Source organism: Chiloscyllium plagiosum, chromosome 4 (assembly GCF_004010195.1).
Source record: "Chiloscyllium plagiosum isolate BGI_BamShark_2017 chromosome 4, ASM401019v2, whole genome shotgun sequence".
NCBI lineage: Eukaryota > Metazoa > Chordata > Chondrichthyes > Orectolobiformes > Hemiscylliidae > Chiloscyllium > Chiloscyllium plagiosum.
The window spans coordinates 76,732,031-76,752,536 of NC_057713.1; the positions used below are offsets into that span (position 1 = coordinate 76,732,031).

At 39.1% G+C, this 20,506-nt stretch overlaps 1 protein-coding gene across 2 annotated transcripts; it reads left to right on the plus strand.

Annotated features, from left to right (window-relative positions):
• The first annotated feature begins 5,191 nt into the window (after positions 1 to 5,191).
• cbln2b (cerebellin 2b precursor) lies at positions 5,192 to 8,416 on the plus strand. Of its 2 annotated transcripts, none has more exons than XM_043688460.1 (4): positions 5,192 to 5,340; positions 5,974 to 6,469; positions 7,180 to 7,299; positions 7,747 to 8,416. In XM_043688460.1, the coding sequence occupies exons 2-4, from the start codon at positions 6,167 to 6,169 to the stop codon at positions 7,942 to 7,944; spliced, it is 621 nt and encodes a 206-aa protein (XP_043544395.1). In that variant the 5' UTR covers positions 5,192 to 5,340; positions 5,974 to 6,166; the 3' UTR covers positions 7,945 to 8,416. The 2 variants fall into 2 exon arrangements, with proteins under 2 accessions (XP_043544395.1, XP_043544394.1); XM_043688459.1 differs by lacking the exon at positions 5,192 to 5,340 and adding an exon at positions 5,364 to 5,491.
• The last annotated feature ends 12,090 nt before the right edge of the window (positions 8,417 to 20,506 follow it).

The window sequence follows — 20,506 nt, forward strand, 5'->3', positions numbered from 1 at the left end:
CTCCTAAATTTAGAAGTTAGCAACTTCGGGATCCAAGATTACCCAAAGTTCATAGACAATCATGTACCAGCACTTCTGTAATAACTAATCTTTGTAAGGACTGGAGCAAAATGTAGCTTGCTACGGCATTTCTTTGGAAACCACATCATATGAAAATATGAAACTGATGGGTGAAAAGATCAAATGGTCTATCAAATCATGGTAGCTGGAACAATGTGATGAAACATGCCTTCCTTCCAACTTTTTAACCTCCCTTTGCAGCTGTGGAATCTCTCAGGGAAGGCAAAGGCACTCCAGCTCAATAAAGAAAGAACTATCCTGAGGAACCTCTCTTTCACTGACAGCATCAGAAAGTCACATGGGGTAAGTACTATATGTAAAAACATGTCCTGTCCATACATTGTAAAGGTTTCCCCAGTCAGAAACTTTCTAGTCGGGGTGTGGAAAGGTAACATCAACCTCGTAAAGAAGACAGTGTATTTCAGATTTTCACTACAATCTTGACAACTTCATTGATATTAATTGAAGACTGATAGCTACATTGTAATTGTAGTCTAACTGAAATGCAAATTTGCCCTTTACTGCATCTTAAGTGTTATAAGAGGATCAAAACTGACATATTTTCATTGATTGATTTCTAACTATTGCCATCAATATTTCATGGAATTAATAACCCCAAGGTCAATTATGCAGGTGATTAAAATGCACAAAAATATATTATTACTTTTCCAAAGCAGCAGAGAATGAAATGGCTCTTAGACATTCATTCCACAACATTTTTGTTTCTAATATCATGCAACAGACATCTCAAACAATATTATAATGCAATAAGTTGACAATACATAATGAACAGTGAGATAGAGCACCTTAACAAGTTCAAACTAAAAGTTTAAACAACAAGACAGCTTGATATTATAAATGTTTAATGTTAGCGAATACCTGGAAACTCACACAGACATGGGGGAGAATGTGCAAAATCCACATGGTTGCTGGAGGGTAGAATTGAATCAGGGTACCTGGTGCTGTGAGGTAGCAATGTTAAGCACTGAGTCACTGTTTTACCCTTAAGGATGTAAGGACACCATTTGGCCCATCAGGTTTACACTAGCTCTCTATAAGGCAATACACATATTGCCCAGCTCTGATTTCCAACAGTCCCAATAATAGTGAGTGCCATGACCTGAACTATTACCCAGTTACACCTCAATCAAAAAACATATGCCTTTCAAGAGTTTCTATTGCAAGAATATTGGCTTTAAAGACAAAATTCATTTCAATGATTTGGATTGTGAGGACTTTGACTCTCTGGAGGAACAGAGAATCACTGACAATAACTTCTGAATATTCTGTTTTGTTTTAACTGTACATCTGAGGGCTCCAAAAGTTGCTGTCAGTCTCACTGGGTTATTCTGGCAAACACCAACTGCTTTTCCGTGCTGACACAGTACACTAGTTATACTATAGTTGAACAATATAGTTGAACAAAGGGATGTACACCTGAAAGCTGAATATAGGAAGTTAGGAGGTAAATTAAAATGTAGAACCTCTCTTAGGATTTCTCCCAAATCCACATGCTTGCGAGAGCAGGAATAAAAAGGATTGAAGAGAAAGATGTGTGGCTGGAGAAATGTAGTAGTAGGGAAGTGTTTAGATGCTTGATGCATTGGGACTATTTCTGGGGAAGGTGATGCCAGTACATGCTGAGCAAGTTGTGCCTGGACAGAGCTGGAACAAACATCCTCACTGAGGCTTTAGCTAATGCTATTGGTGAGGTTTTAAACTGGTACGGCAGGTGAATGGAAATCAAAGATGCATCAGATTCATATCACAAAACAGGAGGTTGAACATTAGTTTGTGACATAGTTAGTGACTTACAAAGGTGAAAGAAACAGGGATTAAAAAGCATCTAGCAATGGAAATTGGTAGGTTTGGGCTGTTTATTGTTCAATGCAAGGTGTATTGCAAATAAGGCAGATAAACTAAGGGCAAAGATAGACACATGATAGCACCATTGCTATAATGGAAATCTGGCTAAAGAAGGAACAAAATTAACAGTTCAATATCCCTGGATATAGAGTTTTCAGGCAGGGTAGAGTGAGTGACAAAAAAGGAGATGGCAGTATTGGGTAAAGAAGCGATTACAATTGTGAAAGATATGCTATTATAAACAGATGAACAAATGAGGCTTATGGTTTGAGCTTAGAAATAAAAAAAGGGGCAGTCACACTACTATGTATATACTATAGACACTCAAATAGTGAGAGAGAGATAAAAGAATATATGTGTAGAAATTTTCTGCCTGTAGGAGTAATAGAGCAATATTAGTAGGCAATTTTAACTATCCCAATATCAACTAAGTTTCAAACAATAAAAGAGACAAAGAGAATGAAAATTAATGTATTGTGTCCAGTATCTTTTTAAAACAATATATGACAAGTCCAATGAGAGGAGATAAAATTCTGGATTTAGTTTTGGAAAATGAAAATGGGCAATTGGGTAAAGAGATAGTGGCTGGTACGGTGACTCAGTGGTTAGCACTGTCACCTCAGAGCACCAGTGACCTGTGTTTGATTCCACTGTTGGGTGACTGTCTGTGTGGAGTTTGCACATTCTCCCTCTCCCTGTGTCTGTGTAGGTTTCCTCCCCAAGTCCAAAGATGTGCAAGTTGTATGAGATGCAGAGAATATATGAAGAATTTCCAATGAATATTCTGTCTCTGTATTCATCAAAACAAGGGGAGATGTAGATATAGTAATCCACAAGGAACAGTGTGAAATATTGGACAAAGTAATCAAAACAAGAGAGAAAATTTTAGAGGAGCTGGAATCTTTGAAAGTTGCTGTCAGTCTCACTGGGTCATACTGGCAAACATCAACTGCTTTTCCATGTTGACACAGTACAGTATACTACTTACCAACAAAATAGCTAAACAAAGGGATGCACACCTGAAAGCTGAATATAGGAAGTTAGGAAACAAATTAAAATGTAGGACCTCAAATGTATAATCTCAGGATTTCTCCCAAATCCACATGCTTGCGAGAGCAGGAATAAGAGCATTGGACAGAAGAATGCGTGGCTGGAGAAATGGAGTAGCAGGGAAGCATGAACTATTCCCCAGGATGTTGAAGGAGGGCAGGGAAGAAATAATAGGATTATCACCTATCCGCTCCACCCTCCCTATTGACCTTACATATTTGATTGAATTCATTGAGTAAGTGAGAAGCAGGATCGATGAGGATAGTGCAGTGGATGTTTTATGAGCAGGAACAGTTGATACAAAACTGTGAGAAAGTTAGTGTGAAAGGATAAGTTGACGGAGTGGTAGGATAGGTGACAGGTGAGTTTCAATGCAGAGATATTTGAAATGATGCATTTTGGTTGTAAGAACATTGAAAGAGAATACAAAATATGGCATGCAATTCTAGTAGAGAGATGTGGATGTATATGAATACAGATCATTGAAAATGGTAAGACAAGTAGACAGTATCCTTGGCTTTATTAATAGAGCCTTAGAGTACAAGATCAAGGAGGTAATGTTGAACTTGTATAAGAGGAGGTGATGGCCTAGTGGTATAATTGCTGGAGTGTTAATCTCAAGACCCAGGTAATGTTCTGGAAACCTGAGTTCAAACTCTGCCGCAGCAGGCAGTAGAATTTTTATTCAATAAAAGCGTAAAATTAACAGTCTAACGATGGGCAACTGTCAGAAAGAAAACCATCTATATACTAACGTCCTTTAGGGAAGGAAACTGCCACCCTTACCTCATCTGGCCTACATATGACTCCAGACACACAGCATTGTGATTGACTCTTAACTGCCCTCTGCGCAGTAAGGGATGGGCAATAAATGCTGGCTCACCCAGCAATACTCTCATTCTGTGAATATGTTTTTTTAAAAAAAGATACTTGTTCAATCTCAGCTGGACTGTTGTGCATGGTTCTGTGTACTACATTATAGGAAGGATTTCAGTACAAGATCTAGGGTTGAGGAACTTCAGTCATGAGAACAGATTGAAGAAATAAAGACCATTGTCTTTTCAGATGAGGCTTAGGAGGAGATCTGTTAGAGGTATTTCAAAATCATGAGCAGGCTGGATAGACTAGAGAGAAAACTGTTCCTGCTCATAAAATAAAAACAAAAGCATGCATAGATTCAAAGTGATCTTGCAAAAGAAGCAAAGGTGAAATAAGAAAAAAATACTTTTTCACTCAGGTTAGGACATGAAATATACTGTCAAGAATCTTGATAGAGGCATATTCGATTGAAGCATTCATGATGCCATTAAATGATTATTTGGATAAAGGTAGCGTGCGGGGTCATGGGGAAACAGTAGGAGATTGGCATTAGGCAATGATGTTCCTTTAAGGAACTGGTGCAGGTATGAAGGGCCGAATGGCCTCCTGCGCGGTAACAATTCAGATTCTGTGGATGATCATTGAGAAGTTCGGCATTTAACCACACGATGGCGGTGGTGTCTGCTGTCATGGCAGAACAGGGAGACGGAATGTATCCAGGCAATTATAAGCTGCCAGGTTGGAGTTTATTGCACTTGAGAAACCTTTGATGTTCCTAATCAAGTGAGCCCCCACCCCCAACCCCACATCATTTTAAAAATCGGTCCCGTGATTGTAAGTGTCAGTAGCTTACATTAACACACACAAAAAAGACAGACGTTGAAAATATGTTTAGAATTAGTTAGTTAAAAAAAACTTGAGTCGTTTCATTTTTTTATTGCGCGTTTAAACAATAACTATCTAGAGGTCTGCTTTATATCCATTATATGTGTGAATCTGAATATATCAGTATGTGTATGAATACATGTGTGTATCTACATTAGATCTGTGTGCATTATCACACTCTCTATCATAAATAGACCAGATTACGGTGCATTTTCATACCTTGCTGATCTATAGCGAGCCTTCGGGAATCTTGGATAATTATCTAGAAATCATAAACAAAGGGAAAGGTGCGAGTACAGTGATGGATAGGGGACAGCTGTGGGACAACATGGTCACAATTTGACAATGAGCCGGGGAGTGAGGCGGGAGGGGGTTTATTTAAAAGACAGCCACGTATTGCCCCTTGCTCTGACTCGGTGACTGATAATAGTTGAGATCCGGTCAATGCGTGTGTGTGTGGCTGGCGGCGTGTGTCTGTCTGTCTGTCTGTGGTGTGTGTGCGCTTGAGAATGAGCTCCTGGTGGGGAGGGGGTAGGGGGTGGGAGACGGCGACTCACTGCTGCCTTTGCTGCCAACAGATTGCCGGCTCATTACCCTAACACCACAGCTTGAGAAAGGGACAGTGTGATCACACTGTCAATGCTCCCATGGATCTGCCAGGTAACACCATCACCAGCGTGGGCATCGAGCTCACGGTGGAAGCGTGATGTTAAAGCGTATCAAAGCAGTACGCGGGCTTAGTGCTGGGGGGGACAGGGAGCTATCAGCAAACATTTTGCCTAAGTTGAAGATCGGTTCGCAATTAGAAACGGTAAGAAGAGCTTTGACTGTGCCGAATCTTTTAATATAAAAATATGTCTCTATTTGGTCTCAGGATATCTGGGGGAATGTATCATCGACTTTTTTTCCTGTTGGTTTGCTTTTTGAACAGGGTCAAATGGTATGACCAGGCTTTCTCTGGGAAGAGACACTGTCAAGGGGCAACGATTGGGGAGGGGGGAATACTGATGATGTTCTGAGCTGGGGCAGGCGACCACCCCAGAGTCCCGGCTCATTTGTAGAATTCGTCCCTCGGAAAGGGTGCCAGAGGGTTGGAAGCTGACAATTAAAATAAAACCAACCGAATGGTGGGGGGTGGAAAAAACAAATCTGTAGACTGACAGGGCAGCAAGTTCTATTCATTCAGAGTACACGCCGTCAGTAAGATGCACTCAACCTGAACGGGTTGTCTCTGTGTTGTGTATGTGTATGTGTGTGTGTTTTGTTCTTTGCATTGATCCTGTCTTGTTACAGGCGATGACATCCGAAGAAACTGAAGGAGGTTATCTCACCCTGTAGCAGGCTGCAGTTGCAAGGAGGCTGGTCAAGGAAGAGGAAGCGGTGATTTAAAAAAAAAAGGACAATCCGGGATCGTTTTGTTTTGAGTGGAAGAGGAGGTTTCTGCCCAGGATTTTGAGTGAGAAGGGGGTGGGGTGGGAGGTCTCGTATGGATCTGCCCCCAGGCCGCCCGGGCTCTCCCAACATGCTGACCGCTCTGAGAGACTCCCTGCTGCTAGTGCTCGCCTGCGCCGGCCTGGCGCTGGCCCAGAACGACACCGAGCCCATCGTCCTGGAGGGCAAGTGCCTGGTGGTGTGCGACTCGAACCCGTCGTCGGACGGAGCGGTCACCTCCTCGCTGGGCATCTCCGTGCGCTCAGGGAGCGCTAAGGTGGCTTTCTCCGCCGTCCGCAGCACGAACCACGAACCCTCCGAGATGAGCAACCGGACCATGACCATCTACTTCGACCATGTAAGTGCGGCCGCTCTCCTAGCCAGCCAGCCACCCACAGAGGCTGACTGTCTGTCTGTCACCCCACCCCTCACCCTGGCTCATCTCCCTCTGACAACTCGCCCCCTCCTGTTTATTGAGTTCTGAAAGCTAGGGTCAAAACAGAGACGCAGTCAGGAATGCAAGCAATACTTTCCCTGTCACTGGCTCCTCAATGCTCCTCACAGCCTCGGGTAACCGGGGGGGTTGGGATTGGGATTCCCCTCCCTTGCCCAGTTTACACATATAAAAACAGTCGTACCTAAGTCGTAAACTTTTGTGTGTGTGTGTGTCGGCACTCAAGACCTTATTTTCCTGATCGACCTTCTCACCTGCTGTGTGACTTTTTCTTGTAATCGTGAACTTTAAAACGAAACAAAATGAACGCGTTTTGTTTCTCCTGCTCGCGTTAGAAGCGCGGCTTCCAAACCTTATCGGCTCCTGACAACCTCCTGGGCAGTGGGAATCCCCTGCTGGAACTTGTCCGGGTGCCCTTCGCTCTCTCTTGCCTGTTATTATCATGTCAAACCGAGCCGAATCTCAGGGGTTTAACAACCCCATCTCTAAACACACCAGTTCGGTGAGAAATGATGTATCCACCTCCCCATCCCTCCCTCCCTCCCTCCCTCTCTCCCTCCGATGTTGTTATGAAACCAGTCTCAGACGGCCCGGTGCTTTGTGCTCTCTTGCAGGTCTTAGTTAACATCGGGAACCATTTCGACACAAGGTCCGGCACTTTCGTGGCGCCGAGAAAGGGCATTTACAGTTTCAGCTTTCACGTGGTCAAGGTGTACAACCGACAGACGATCCAGGTAGACACGGGCTCTTTGTCCGCCGGACAGTCGCTGTCACCGGGCAACTGATGTGGTCCAATTGTAAACTGTAAAAAAAACGAGCCACTGAGAGATGGGGCGGTACAGGAGGCCAGTGGATAGGCGACAGAATGGGAGGGAGATTGTTCCCCTACCGCTGCAGATAGTGCGGCTAGACCGTCTCTCTCTAATGAGGGAGCAAGCCCTCTGGGACTCTGGCGATTTTAGCTCGCCTTTAGTGCGAGAAAGAAACCAATTATTTTATTCATTTGTACGGACATAATCTGAAAGCGCTGGCTGCTAATGACCCCAAACGTAATACCGGCTCGCCAGTAACTTGCTTAGCGCTGTCCTCGGTACTGTCCATGTCACAGTCAAAGTTGTAAAGGCGTTCTTTTCTTCCCTTCTCTCGCTCTCTGTCATTTTTCACCCCCTCACCCTGTCCAGGTCAGCTTAATGCAAAACGGCTGGGCTGTCATTTCTGCTTTCGCCGGGGATCAAGATGTGACCCGGGAGGCCGCCAGTAACGGAGTGCTGCTGAACATGGAGAGAGAGGACAAAGTCTATTTAAAGCTCGAGAGAGGCAACTTAATGGGAGGATGGAAGTACTCGACGTTTTCTGGCTTTTTGGTATTCCCTCTATAAAAGGGAGATGCCAATCCATTTTTTTTCTCCCTGAGGACCAACTCTCCCGTGTACATGACCGCTATTTGCAACGGAACCAGATTATTAGACCAAAAAAAACCCCATCCAAACTGCTAAGTAGGGGCAGACTAACCTACCGATTAGAGTAATTTCTTTGAATGCTGACAATCGCCATGGCCAGCGTGGTCCGAAGTAGTTCTGGCGACAGGTGCTCTCTATAGGAATATCAAGTGAATTTATTGACAGCGACAGACTACTGGCTAGACAAATCAAGCTGGATTTTCTCACGGGCGGATATCACTGATCTAAAGAAAGCGAATCGTGGTGGACTTTGCTCGGTTGAAACAGCCGTAATTTAAACACACACAAAAAATACAAGTTAGAGATTTTTTGTTTGTTTGATTTCAATGTTCTAGCAATGCTTTCTTTCGTGTTCGTATTTAGCCTTAAGTAAAGAACAAGTCCAAATTTAGTGGCGTGTTTTTTTTAAAAAATCTGGGGAAAATCATGTGCCGTTTCTGTGTGGGGTGAGCTGGTGCTTTCTCGGAAACAAAATAGGTTTCTTTGCACGAATTGAACGCAGCTCTTGTTCCTTTGTGTTGTGGTTGGTGTTATTTGACCTCTTGGGTACAAACCAGAGTTACCTATAGATTAATATCACGAGACGTACCACGAATGATTGTAATAAATGGACCCAATTATTTAATGATGTGCTTATTTTTATGATTTCTCGATCGATCCTTTAACGCGCGGACAAGTACTAACTTAAAAGCCTCTTTATTTAAAAAAAGACATTAAAAGTTCTTGCATTTCTCTTAGTTCTTAGTCAGGGTAAATCTGGAATTCGCTTTAAGTATTCCAAATAAACACGTTCCCGCAAGATAACACACACGACCTGCCCAACATTGACGTTATCAATCGGCTCAAATCAAACTGACAGTTCGGATACAAAATGTTACAAAATTATTTATTTCTATATGTTATCCAAATTTTAATTACTGAAGTAATGTTGGGTCCTTTACACATTATTTTAAGTTTCAGGCTCGTTAATCTGTTAATAGAATTGAGATGAAGCTTTTATTTTTCCATTTTCCGTTGAAATTAGGCTGCGCGCTAAAGATTGTTTAAGTGCCAAATCATTCCTGTACAGAAGTTAAACATTAACCTTAAATGTGTAATTAACAAAATCACCCGCTTGGCCACTTAACACAACCTTCGCTGATACTGTAAGCGCGTCCTTTCTATACCTACTGCTCTTTCTGTTTACTGTGGATACAACTCATGTCTGCCTCACCATTAATCTATTAAATATTCATTTTCGCGCGAATGAGAGTTAAGAATGCCCTGGGTGATAACCCGCTATGTTGCATATGGCGTGTAAATTAATAATGATATATCACAGATCATTTCCATCCTCTTCTCAGACTGAAGCTCTGAATCTGAATCTGAATCTGATCAGCTTTCACAGCACGGTTCTATCATTGACAATTGTATGGCCCTTCTCGCGGCGAACTGGATACTTTTGCAACCATTAAGGAACTGTAAGAAATCCTGAGCAATTTTTAGTTCACAGCATGTTACAAATAACAATTGACATTTCTTGCGTTGAAGATCTCTGTGCAGTCCTTAGGGAACTGAGTTGCTTTGCAGGTCATCAAGATAGACTGGTAAGATGGTTATTTTATTTTCCATAGAATTGGAACTTGGCTTGTGATTATGTAATATCACCTTCTTCCCTCGCATCCATGGAGCAGCTTAGCTCATTGCCTGGCCAAATTCATTAGGAATTTATATCTCTGAACACTCTCATTCAGATCTACACAGTTATTAACCATGGGTGTCATTTGAGGTGAAAGGTAAAGTGTTACTGCATGATATATGTACATAAACACAAGAATGTGTTAGAGTAACATGAACACAAGAATATAGCATGCTTATTACACTTGTGTGATATTATTCTCATATGCCTTTACAAGCAGGGGACTTTGTCAAGACATGCCAACTTATTGTAGCATATAATCAATGTGCAGTGGATTAAACTGACACATTCACTTGAATTTGCGTGTGTGTGTGTGTGTATGGGGCATATGTTAGTTAATAGGGAACAGGCTTAAATTTTCTTCAAACTGCTGAGCAATATAATTGAAAGCGACATTTTGAAGTTCCTCTGCTATTCAGTTCCATTAGAATTTTATGGTTATAATTTATATCATGCACGGTGATGCCATTTTCAAAGATGGCATATGAAGTGGCAAAGCTATCTCCAGAAATATCATTCCACTAAGTGATAGAGTACAGAATCAATCTTTGTGACTGATTTTGATCAATGCTGGTGCCTTATCTCTGGGAGTCCCTTGTGTCTGAAACAATATTTCACTATTTTCTGTCTCTGCTTCCTTTTCTACATGGCACTTGACAGAAAGGAGACTTAAATGTGTATTTTTAATCAAATACAAAACAATTCAATAAAAAAATTCCCATAACTATTCACATCATCCACTATATAGAGCCACAACATCATTTATGTTTAAAAATGACTGAGAAAACATTTTTTTTAAAGTTTAATTGAAAAACATTTTCTGTGTTTTCTCAGAGCTTCCATCCTGTAGTCTAGTCTAGTGCTCTGTAGTCTAGAAATATATTTGAATAAATGCATGCTGCACCAGGTAAGGCTTACATATTCGGAATTAGACTAACCTTTTTGATTTTGTAATGTAACCCAGTTAAATATATCTCATGCTTGAAAAAGAGACAGTTCTCTATCTTCCATTTGAGTTGCATTGTATGACATTTGAAGAAATAATCCAAATGTGGGTTGTGTGTGTTTATGAGGCATGTATATTCAGAGTCTGTTATAGAACAGCATACTCAATGTCAAACAGAACCCACAGACTAAAGCATATTCAAATTTATGTTAATTTCTTTATATTAATAGTTCATTTAATCAGTATATTAATTTAACTTATAGTTGAACAAATGTTTTCTCTGTCTGTGTTACATTTAACACAGAACTCACCTTTATGCTGCAGGTCTTGTTCATTTTTACATGGAAATAAAGGATTGGTTTCATACAATGATCTTTACAGAACAGAACTTTTCAGTATTAAATTCTGAAGATTGTTTTGATAATCTGCCAACTAGTATAACATGGTTATGTTTTACAAATTGACTATTTATTGCTTTGGGAGTACCAAAGTCTTGCATCCTCAAGATATTTGCTCATCTCTTAGTCCAGACTGATACAATTAAGGTAAAATTTAAATGGTGTCCAGAGAATAAGTCAGTTAGTGGCATTTCACTCATACAGCCAAGGTCCCAGCACCTCTTGAAGATTTCACATTGTTTGCAATTACCGTGGCTGCACTTTTCAAGACCTTTATTTTAGAAACAAATTGGTGACATTTCAGAGGCTCTCCATTTGACAACAAAAATAAATCAAGATCATCAGACACCATTATAGTAGAGATACAACAGCCATTATTATTGTCATCTCAAAAGCAAATTTTTGCTTTAAGTTACTGGTATCATGCTTATGGTAGTGTTTGTTAGTGAGTTTTTTTTGTGAAAAGACTGTCAGTCACACATTTATTTAAAGTACACAGTACACTGTTCAAGTAGTACTAGCACCAGACTCTTCGACTCTGATCTCCAGCATCTGCAGTCCTTGCTTTCTCCCATATAATTTGTTATGGTCTGCTCCAAGAATTCAGCAGGTCATCACTTCCTATGTGCTATGAGCTCACTAGAAGTTGGAACAACACAGATTTATTTCACATAGGATACTGAGGAACTTGTGCACATAATTGAAACAAAGATCCTGATGTTGAAGGGACAGCATATGGGCATATGCATCTTTCAATTCCCAGTTCTTTTCTTCTAAGTGAGTCTGCAGTTGTTTCTTTTATTCTTGTCTTAAGTGGTACTTGTTTTGTGTAAACTACAAATCATAGTCTGTGAGTGAATTTTTTAATGAGTTTCAAAGTTTATACTTAAATTTTGAGAGAATATGTTGTTTTCCAGTTCATAGAGGAGTTGCTTAACACAAGTTTTGTGATAATAGATTTGATTAGAAATGTTAAAGGTATTTAGATATCAGTTCGACAATCTCACATCTTATTAACACAGATTTTTGTGTAAACCTCAGATGAGAGAGATGAATGGAAAACACCAGTTTTTAGTCCACATCTTTCTTGAATATGCAGTTTAAGTACTCCATTTAGTAGTGCTACTGGAATACATCCTTGTTTTGCACTTTCTCCTGATGATCCCTATCCAGATATTATTCTTCTGTTATGGTATTTTTTATTTTTGCAGAATGAGTGCATCTGCTTTTAAGGAATCTGCGAGATTGTACGTAATGTAGTCATGATAGAATACTTCATCCACATCAAGTATTCCCAGAGAGTCAGTCCCCACATATAATTATCTCCATGCCAAATTGCCTTTGCATCTCAACATTTAACTTTTATTTGTGAAAATGACCCACAATAACTGAACAACTAGAAATTCTGTATGCGGCCATTCCTGTGACTATTATGTATATCATAGTATAAGGATCTGATGAATTCTATGGGATGCTGTTACAGCAGTCAGGCTAATTAACAACTTTTTAAGAATAAAGCAGTTGTTCATATAGTTTATATAATCAATTGTATCTGGATAACAAAAGGCTTCTGAAGTGTTGTTTTTAATATGATACCTTCATTTTCTCCAGCCAAACAAATGACCAAAATTCTGAAATAAATGATATCCAAAACATAATTGAGTTTAGACTTTGAATCAATGTGGAATAATTTAAACTATTCTTGAGATGTTGACAAAGCCTGAATTTATTGCATTCTTAATTACCCTGAGATATATTGGGCTTTTCTTCTTGAACTTCTGCAGACCATACTATGAAGATAATCATGCTATTAACTTAGAGTTCCAATTTGTTTCATTCTCAGTAGAAGTTTCAGTCAACTGTGTAGTTTGTTGGCCACTTCAGATGACAATTAACAATAAACTAAATTAACACCAGGCTGGAGTCACACAGGAACCAGGTAGATAATGGTCACAGATTCCCTTCTCTCAGGATGTTAGTAAAAGAGTTGCTTATTTTGTATAACAATCTGACAGCTTTAAAGTAACTGTTACTGACAGCAACTTTTAAAAAATATATTTCTAGTCATTATAAAATGTGTTCTGGATTATCAGTACAGTAAGAAAACAACTACAGTGGTTTACGTAGCATTCAAATAATCAATTTAGCTGTTTTAAGCTTAATGGTATATTTTAGCTCATTATTCATTTACAGTTATTTTAAACAGGAATCCAACTATTTCAGTGTAAAATGCTCTCAATTTTCCCCCTCTAATGTCCCTCAAATGCCCAGCTAATGAAAGTCAGTAGAAGCACAGATTAAGAATTTTATTGTGTATCACTGTCATCAAGTGACCAGCTCACATTTTGTTGTTCTGTTTTACACTCTCATGCTGTTTTTCTCAAAGTGGGCTACAGGGTCAGTTGTCATGTGAAGCATATTTTGGTAGGCCATGCTTTGAGACATTTGTTTTCATCACTCACTGACGTCATCAGCAGGCCCATTTGAATGTTCTAACTGAGTTGCATTTAAGTAAAAGAAATGAGTCATCATCCTGCTGCTTATAGGCGGCTCAGTGTCAGGGATGGAAGGAGCTCTAATGTGAGAAATGCCATTTTTCTCCCAGAAAAGGGAAGAACTGGCAGTACTCAGGGTTAAATGGACCATCAAATTTCCTTAATAGGGAAATGTTATTAGTACAGAAAATATAAATGAGGTAAACTAATGGAAACTCATCAAGCTCCAACTGTTTAACAGACTGAATAATCAAATGCTAATTGATCAATGTCCAGTCTTCTTAAAGTATTCCCTTAATTGGGGGGGGATAAATAATTATTTCTAACCCCTCAACTCTCTGGGCTATTGAGTAAGTTGAGAATGTAGAAATTCAGCATTGATTGTATGATAAAATAATAGCATTGAAGACTTTGACGCATTGACTGACATCATTGAAATATTTTAAATAGACCCTGTCTACATCTGATGGGAGAGTTGAATGCTTAAATCAATGTTTATCTAAAAATCAGAATGATTAACTTGAACTTTATATAAATTATTATTTTTTTCACCCCAATTTTAGCTCCATTGTCTGTTAACATAGTTGTAGGTCTCTTCAATTCAAGCTTTCTTTTGATTTCTACAGTGACTTTGTGATCCAGCTGATCTCACCTCAGGCTCTCAGGAAATAAAACACATCAAGGTAATATGTTGAGTTTTCCATCTGGACAGAGGAGTCTATATTTTCTTCTTTTAATACTCCTTGCAGTTATTGTCTCAAGTATGAAAAACTTAGGTTAGAGTTACAAATTGATTTTGTTTTCTGATCCAATATGGAACTATAAGTTATACATTTTAAAATTTGTTACAACTCTTATGTATTTAAAAATGTGCATATATATTTGTGTGTGTGTATATGATGGTACGTCAGTGAATTATAACATTGCATTGTAAAATGTCTACTATATTTTAAGATGCACAATTGAAAAGCTTATCCCACCAAATATCAACTTACTTATATTTAAAAGTACAAAACTAAACACACAATTTTCTTTTTAGTCCATAGGATCAATTATTGCTTTCAATTGCAAATATTTGTATATTTTATCTCAATTTTGTGACAAATTGAAGCACTTCAAGCTGTTTGTGTGACATAACTCCTTCTCATTCTCTACCCTCTCTTGAAGCATAGTGACCCTTAGCTTAATCTACCACCAGTTGTCTCTCTAATGAGAGAGCAGGCTGATGGTCCAGTAGCACAATGGCTACTTTAGGTTACCCAGCCATGTTAGCTATTGTTGGTTGGCTCATTTCGATTAGCTATCCAGGTTTAAGAAGCAGGGGAGAGGAAATCACAGGCCAATCCAGCCAATAAGCCCATGCTGTAGACTTGCAAGCTTATTCATTTTCCTTTTAAAACAAGAAACCTCCCAACTCTCCAATGACTCAATAGCTTCTGGATTAGACAATTTTGGAGAAATGGCGTCTTTGGTTCAAGTTGCAAATCTGCCTCAACTAGGTACAATATTTTCTATCTGAACCCTTTTGTGCTTTATAAAATACATACAATATGCTATTCTCTTACTATACACAAAAATTGTAACCTAAGGTAGTTGTGGCTTACTGCTCCCAGGGAATATACAGTTCCAAGCACTTATATCAAATGCACATTAAATATTGCCCGGTAAAATCAATCTGCTGTCCTTCAGAATGCATTTTGCTTGGAATTTGGGGTGTGGGAGTCAAGTGGTGGTAGTGAAGAATTATGGAGATTGGAATGGTCATGGTGGAAAGGGTAGTATGTAGTGGTGGGGGGCATTGTGGGGGGGAGGTGTAGGGGTGGTATTTTGCTGTCATTATCCCCTCAGATACTGAGTATAAGTTCAGAGGGTCTTGCATGGGCAAATTGGCCCTGAAATTTGGAAGTTGCTACCTGTTGCCAAGCGTCGTGAGACTAGTTGTGCTGTGCACCCTTCCAGAACTGGTTGTCACTAAATTCTGCGAGAACTTCAAATTTTCTGCAACCATATCACTGTTTCAAAAAGAAATGCATCTTTTTTCAACAGGTCAAACTGGGTTTTTAGTTCCAGCATGATTAATTAAATTTGATAAAGAACAGAACTAACCCTGAAAACACACATTTATTATGGAAAGCTGCTAAATGACAAATAAGCAAACTTAACCTAGACATTTTAATTTTAAGAATAAACAACATTTTAAAAGAATATTTTAGCTTCAACCCTTACCTCGTGCTTATATCCTAATCTTGAATTTGTAGGATGTAAACATTTTTAGAAATGACCTTTTATTTTAGTGTTTTGAGTTTTCTGTTTAAGTGGGTGGGAAGTGCCTGTGAAACTGCTTGGACGACATCTGCTGCTATTCCTGCAGCTCTTTGTTCACATTGTGGTCAGCAGCAAGCATCCTTGCTTCATCATCAATTCTCAAATTCATAAAAGCCAATCATTAGTGCATCATGTTTGAGCTCGACAACAGAGCATGTGCAGACAAAACCAAGGAACCTTAAAATACTCACACATTTACATTCAACTTCCTTCATAGCTAGATCAAGTAAATTTAGGACATGCAGTCCTGTTTACTAATAAGGTCCAGCTGTAACATGCAAGGTCTTAGCAATTCTTTTCAACGTTTCAATCTCCATTTTTTAAAAATAATTGAACATCTCCAATATAATTTATAACAATTTGGCACAACATTGCGCAGATTAAAATTGTTGTGAAATTTAATGCATAAATTAAGGAGGTACAGAGAGTTGGCTAAATTACCAATGGTTTAAATCACATATTTGTAAATGAGTGCAATCTTTCTGATAGATGGTTCACACAATTTGACCAGGGTGACTTCCTGGGATAAACATGGAAGTTTAAAATGATGGAAATGTAGTTCATTAAACTTTGATCCAAAATTGAATTTACTGGTAACCCCAAAAAAAACAAATATGTTTTAGAGTTTAGATGATTGAGAAATGATCACATTAATGCCTACAATACTCTTACGGGACTTGAAAGATAGGCACAGGAAGGATGTTTTCCTTGGCTGGAATCTTCTCAAACTAGAGGACATTTTAGAACTAAGATAAGGAGAAATTTCTTCACTCAAAGGGTGATGAATCTTTGGAAGTCTTCACCCCAGAGGGCTGTGGATAATTAACCATTCAGCTTGTTCAAGACAGAGATGGATTGATTACTGGATATTAAAAGATATCAGTGGATATGGGTTAAGGTTGGAAATGGAATTGAGGTGAAAGATCAGCACTGATCTAGTTGTTGACAGAGTAGACTTGAGGTGCAAAGCATTTAACTCACACTATCATTTTCTATGTTCATATCTTCATATTTATTTTTGAGAAGCTTACAGTTACATATTGTATATGGAATTAGTACAGCAATAACTTGCAGGTAAAAATGATAGCTTTATGAAGGGTAACTTTGTTCTATACTCTGTTTGGCTTGCTCAGTTATCAACCATGATTATAATGGCGTTAAGTAGTTATAAGCATAATTGAAAGTAAAAAAAATTGAAACAAGAAATCAAAAGTTGCATTTTTAATTTTCTGTAAGCAATGCTCAAAAGCTACCAACATGTTTGAGTTACTATGTTTAGCAACAGCAATCTAGCTGTTGATTGTTTGTAAATTGCACTATTCAGTGCACTTCTCATTATCAGTAAGGTTGGTACAGCAGCTCATCTTCCAAGTTTCCTGCATTTGAACAAAAGCAATGTTGAGATGACCTAAGGTTCTGGTGGTTTCATTGGCAAGTCAATAGAAAGAGCCTCTTAATAATTATTTTTCCTTCATCAACAGAACATGGAAGTGCAATTGTGTGGATGGCTGATAAATGCTTCCTGCAGATTGACTTTGATTTATTTGTTCTGCTATTTATGTGGAGTTAGTTACCTATTTAAAATAAATCAGTCAATACTACTTTAAAACAGCGGACAGAAGAATGAATCCATTAGGCATTCAACCACAAAGGCAACTGAAATTTCGAGGTGGAAATATCAAGGAAGTTGCCAGTGAATTGCTTTCAGCCTGCAACCTGTTAGTTGCTATGAAGCCAGTACTTGTAAAAACAGACCATCCGAGCTGCAGGTGGCTAGAATGAACATCAAGCTCCCAAGCACAGAATAGGAGTATCACTGCTCTTTGAACTGTGTTAATGTCTTTTCTTAGAAAAACCTTCCCACAATATGAATCACAACCAGTGGACTGAGTTCAGTGTGGAACTGCGTATATAAATGCTTGCCCCTCGCCTCTTATCGCTTTACATCTTGTAAATCTTTTCCACCTTTTCATACATTTGGGAATACATCTTATACTAAAAGCCAAGCAAAACAAGCATATCAGATGCAATTGTCACTTTACTACAGTAAGAGTGTGATGAATGTAATACATGGAAAAATATTTTATTTGCTTTTCAGCCCATCACCTTCCACAATGAAACTCTGAGGCATTTTTCAGTACATGTCTTCCCATTAAGATAGCAAAGATTTTCACTGCTTTTCTTTGTACATCATAGAAATTGTTCATTGTTGGATTGAAATTGCCTTCAGAATAACTGATGGGTATAATGTCTGCAACAATTATCCGATGGTACAATTTTATGATTTTCTATTTATATTGATGTCATTTTGAGGTTGTTATAAAATCTACTGGATCCTTTATGTTGCATTTGGCACTGTGCCATCAATGGTGGCAGACAATTAAAACTAATCAGAGGAGGAGCTTTAATGTTTCCATCCTGGATAACGGAGAAGCTGCCTATATCAATGAAACAAACAATGCTGAAGCAATTGTATGCATCTTCAACCAGAATTGCAGAGGTAATGATCTACATTGGCCTTCTCTGAAGGTGGCTATGCCACATATATCAATGCTTATCCAATTCCATTCACTTCATATAACATCGATCAATGGGTGAAAACATTGAATACAGCTGTATCTGTGAATGGTACTTAATGCTCTAGAAATAGCTTTACCCTGAGGTTTGCTATACCAGTACTGCTACAACATTAGCATCTATCCATCAGATTGACAAATTACCCTGGTATACTCTGTACATAAAAGCAGTTTATCAACAAAGTGATGGAAAAGCTTGTGGACATAAAATTGCTCAGCAATAATCTGCTCATTTATGCTCAGGTTGGGTTCCACCAGGGCCACTGAACTCCTCACCTTAATGCAGTCTTAGTTGAAATACAGACAACTTGGATAAACTCCACAAGTGAGGGGAGGGTGACTGCTCTTGACATCAAGGCTGTAGTCAACCAAATGTACCAACAAGGAGCCTTAGCAAAACTGAAGTGTATAGAAGTCAGGGATAACCTCTCCAGTCATAGAATCCCTAGAGTATGGAAGCAGGCCCTTTGGCCCATTGAGTCCACATCAACCCTCCGAAGAGCATCCCACCCAGATCCAACCCCTACCATATCCCTATAACCCTGAATTTCACATGGTTAATCCACTGAACCTGCATATCCTTGGACACAATCTGCAATTTAGCATGGCCAATCCATCTAACTTGCACATCTTTGGGCTGTGGGAGGAAACCCATGCAGACATGGAGAGAATATGCAAATTCCACACTGACAGTTTCCCAAGGGTGGAATCGAATCCAGCTCGCCGGTAGTAACCACTGAGCCACTGTGTCAGCCAATCGTAGCTGGCACAAAGGAAAATGGCTGTGATTCTGAATCATCTGAGTCCTGAAACCTCAGTGAAAGAGTTACTTAGGCTAGGGTCCATGGTCCAACTATCTTTAGCTGCTTCAACTCTAATCTTTCCTCCAACATAAGGTCAGAAGAAAGGATGCTTGCTGATGATTGTACAACGTTCAGCACCAGTCTTGAATTCTCAGACACTGAAGCAGTTTATGTTCATATGCAGCAAGACCTCGAAAAAAAATCAAGACTTGTGGTAATTAACAGTTCCAATATTAAAATGCCAGAAAATGACCATCTCCAACAAGTGAGAATGAAACTGTGTCACACTGACATTCCATGGCATTATCATCACTGAATCCCTCATAATCAACATCCCTGGGGGTTACCATTGACTAGAAACTGAACTAGACCAGAGAAATAAATATAGTTTCCAAACAAGATGGTCACAGACTCACTTCCTGTCTCCTCAAAACCTGTCCACTATCTACAAGGCACTAGTCAACAATGCAATAGAATACAGCATTCCCCACTTGCATGGGCGTAGCTCCAATAGCACTCAAGAAGCTTAACATCATCCAGGATAAAGCAGATTTGCTTGCTTTGAAATCCAAAAAAAAATTCAATTTTCACTTCTTTCACCAACAATATGCAGTAACAGCAGTGAATATCATCTAACTCACCAAGGCTGATTAACAGCACTTTTCAAACCCATAAACTGTACCATCTGGAAGGACAAAGGCTGCAGAATGCATTACAATACCACCACCTGTATATTCCCCTTTAGAGGATGCATCATACTGACATGGAACAAACTTGTGATTCTTTCTTTTTGCTAGGTCAAAATCCTGGAACTCACTTTCTCAAAGCACTGTGAACATCTCTCTGCTTCAAACACAGCAACTGTTCTAGAAGGCAGCTCATCATCACCTCCTCTAGCACAATTAAGGATAGGCAATAATGCTGGTCTAATCAGTGATGACTACATCCATGAATTATGAGAGGAGAAAAAATGCTGAAAAACTAGAAAATTATGCTAAAAATTTTAAATCATTAATTAGATCAAAACCACCGAAGTTTCTCCAATTCTGGACAATGCACTTCAGGAAGAATGCTGAGACCTCAGAAATGTTACAGAGGAGACCTATCAGAATTTCTAGCAAGGCTTGGATATTAATTCTAAAGACATATAATTCAAACAGTACTCAAATTATTTTAAAATATTTTCTCTTTGAACCAAGAAGTCAGGGAGCCCATTTTACACAGGTGTACAAAATGTGCTTTGTTAGAGCAGATAAAGAG

Bases quoted from the DNA above. Each gene is read 5' to 3' on its own strand.
- cbln2b (XM_043688460.1), top strand. From the start codon at position 6,167: ATGGATCTGCCCCCAGGCCGCCCGGGCTCTCCCAACATGCTGACCGCT. The intron at 6,470-7,179 runs GTAAGTGCGGCC...GCTCTCTTGCAG, and splicing joins TGACCATCTACTTCGACCAT to GTCTTAGTTAACATCGGGAA. The intron at 7,300-7,746 runs GTAGACACGGGC...CACCCTGTCCAG, and splicing joins ACAACCGACAGACGATCCAG to GTCAGCTTAATGCAAAACGG.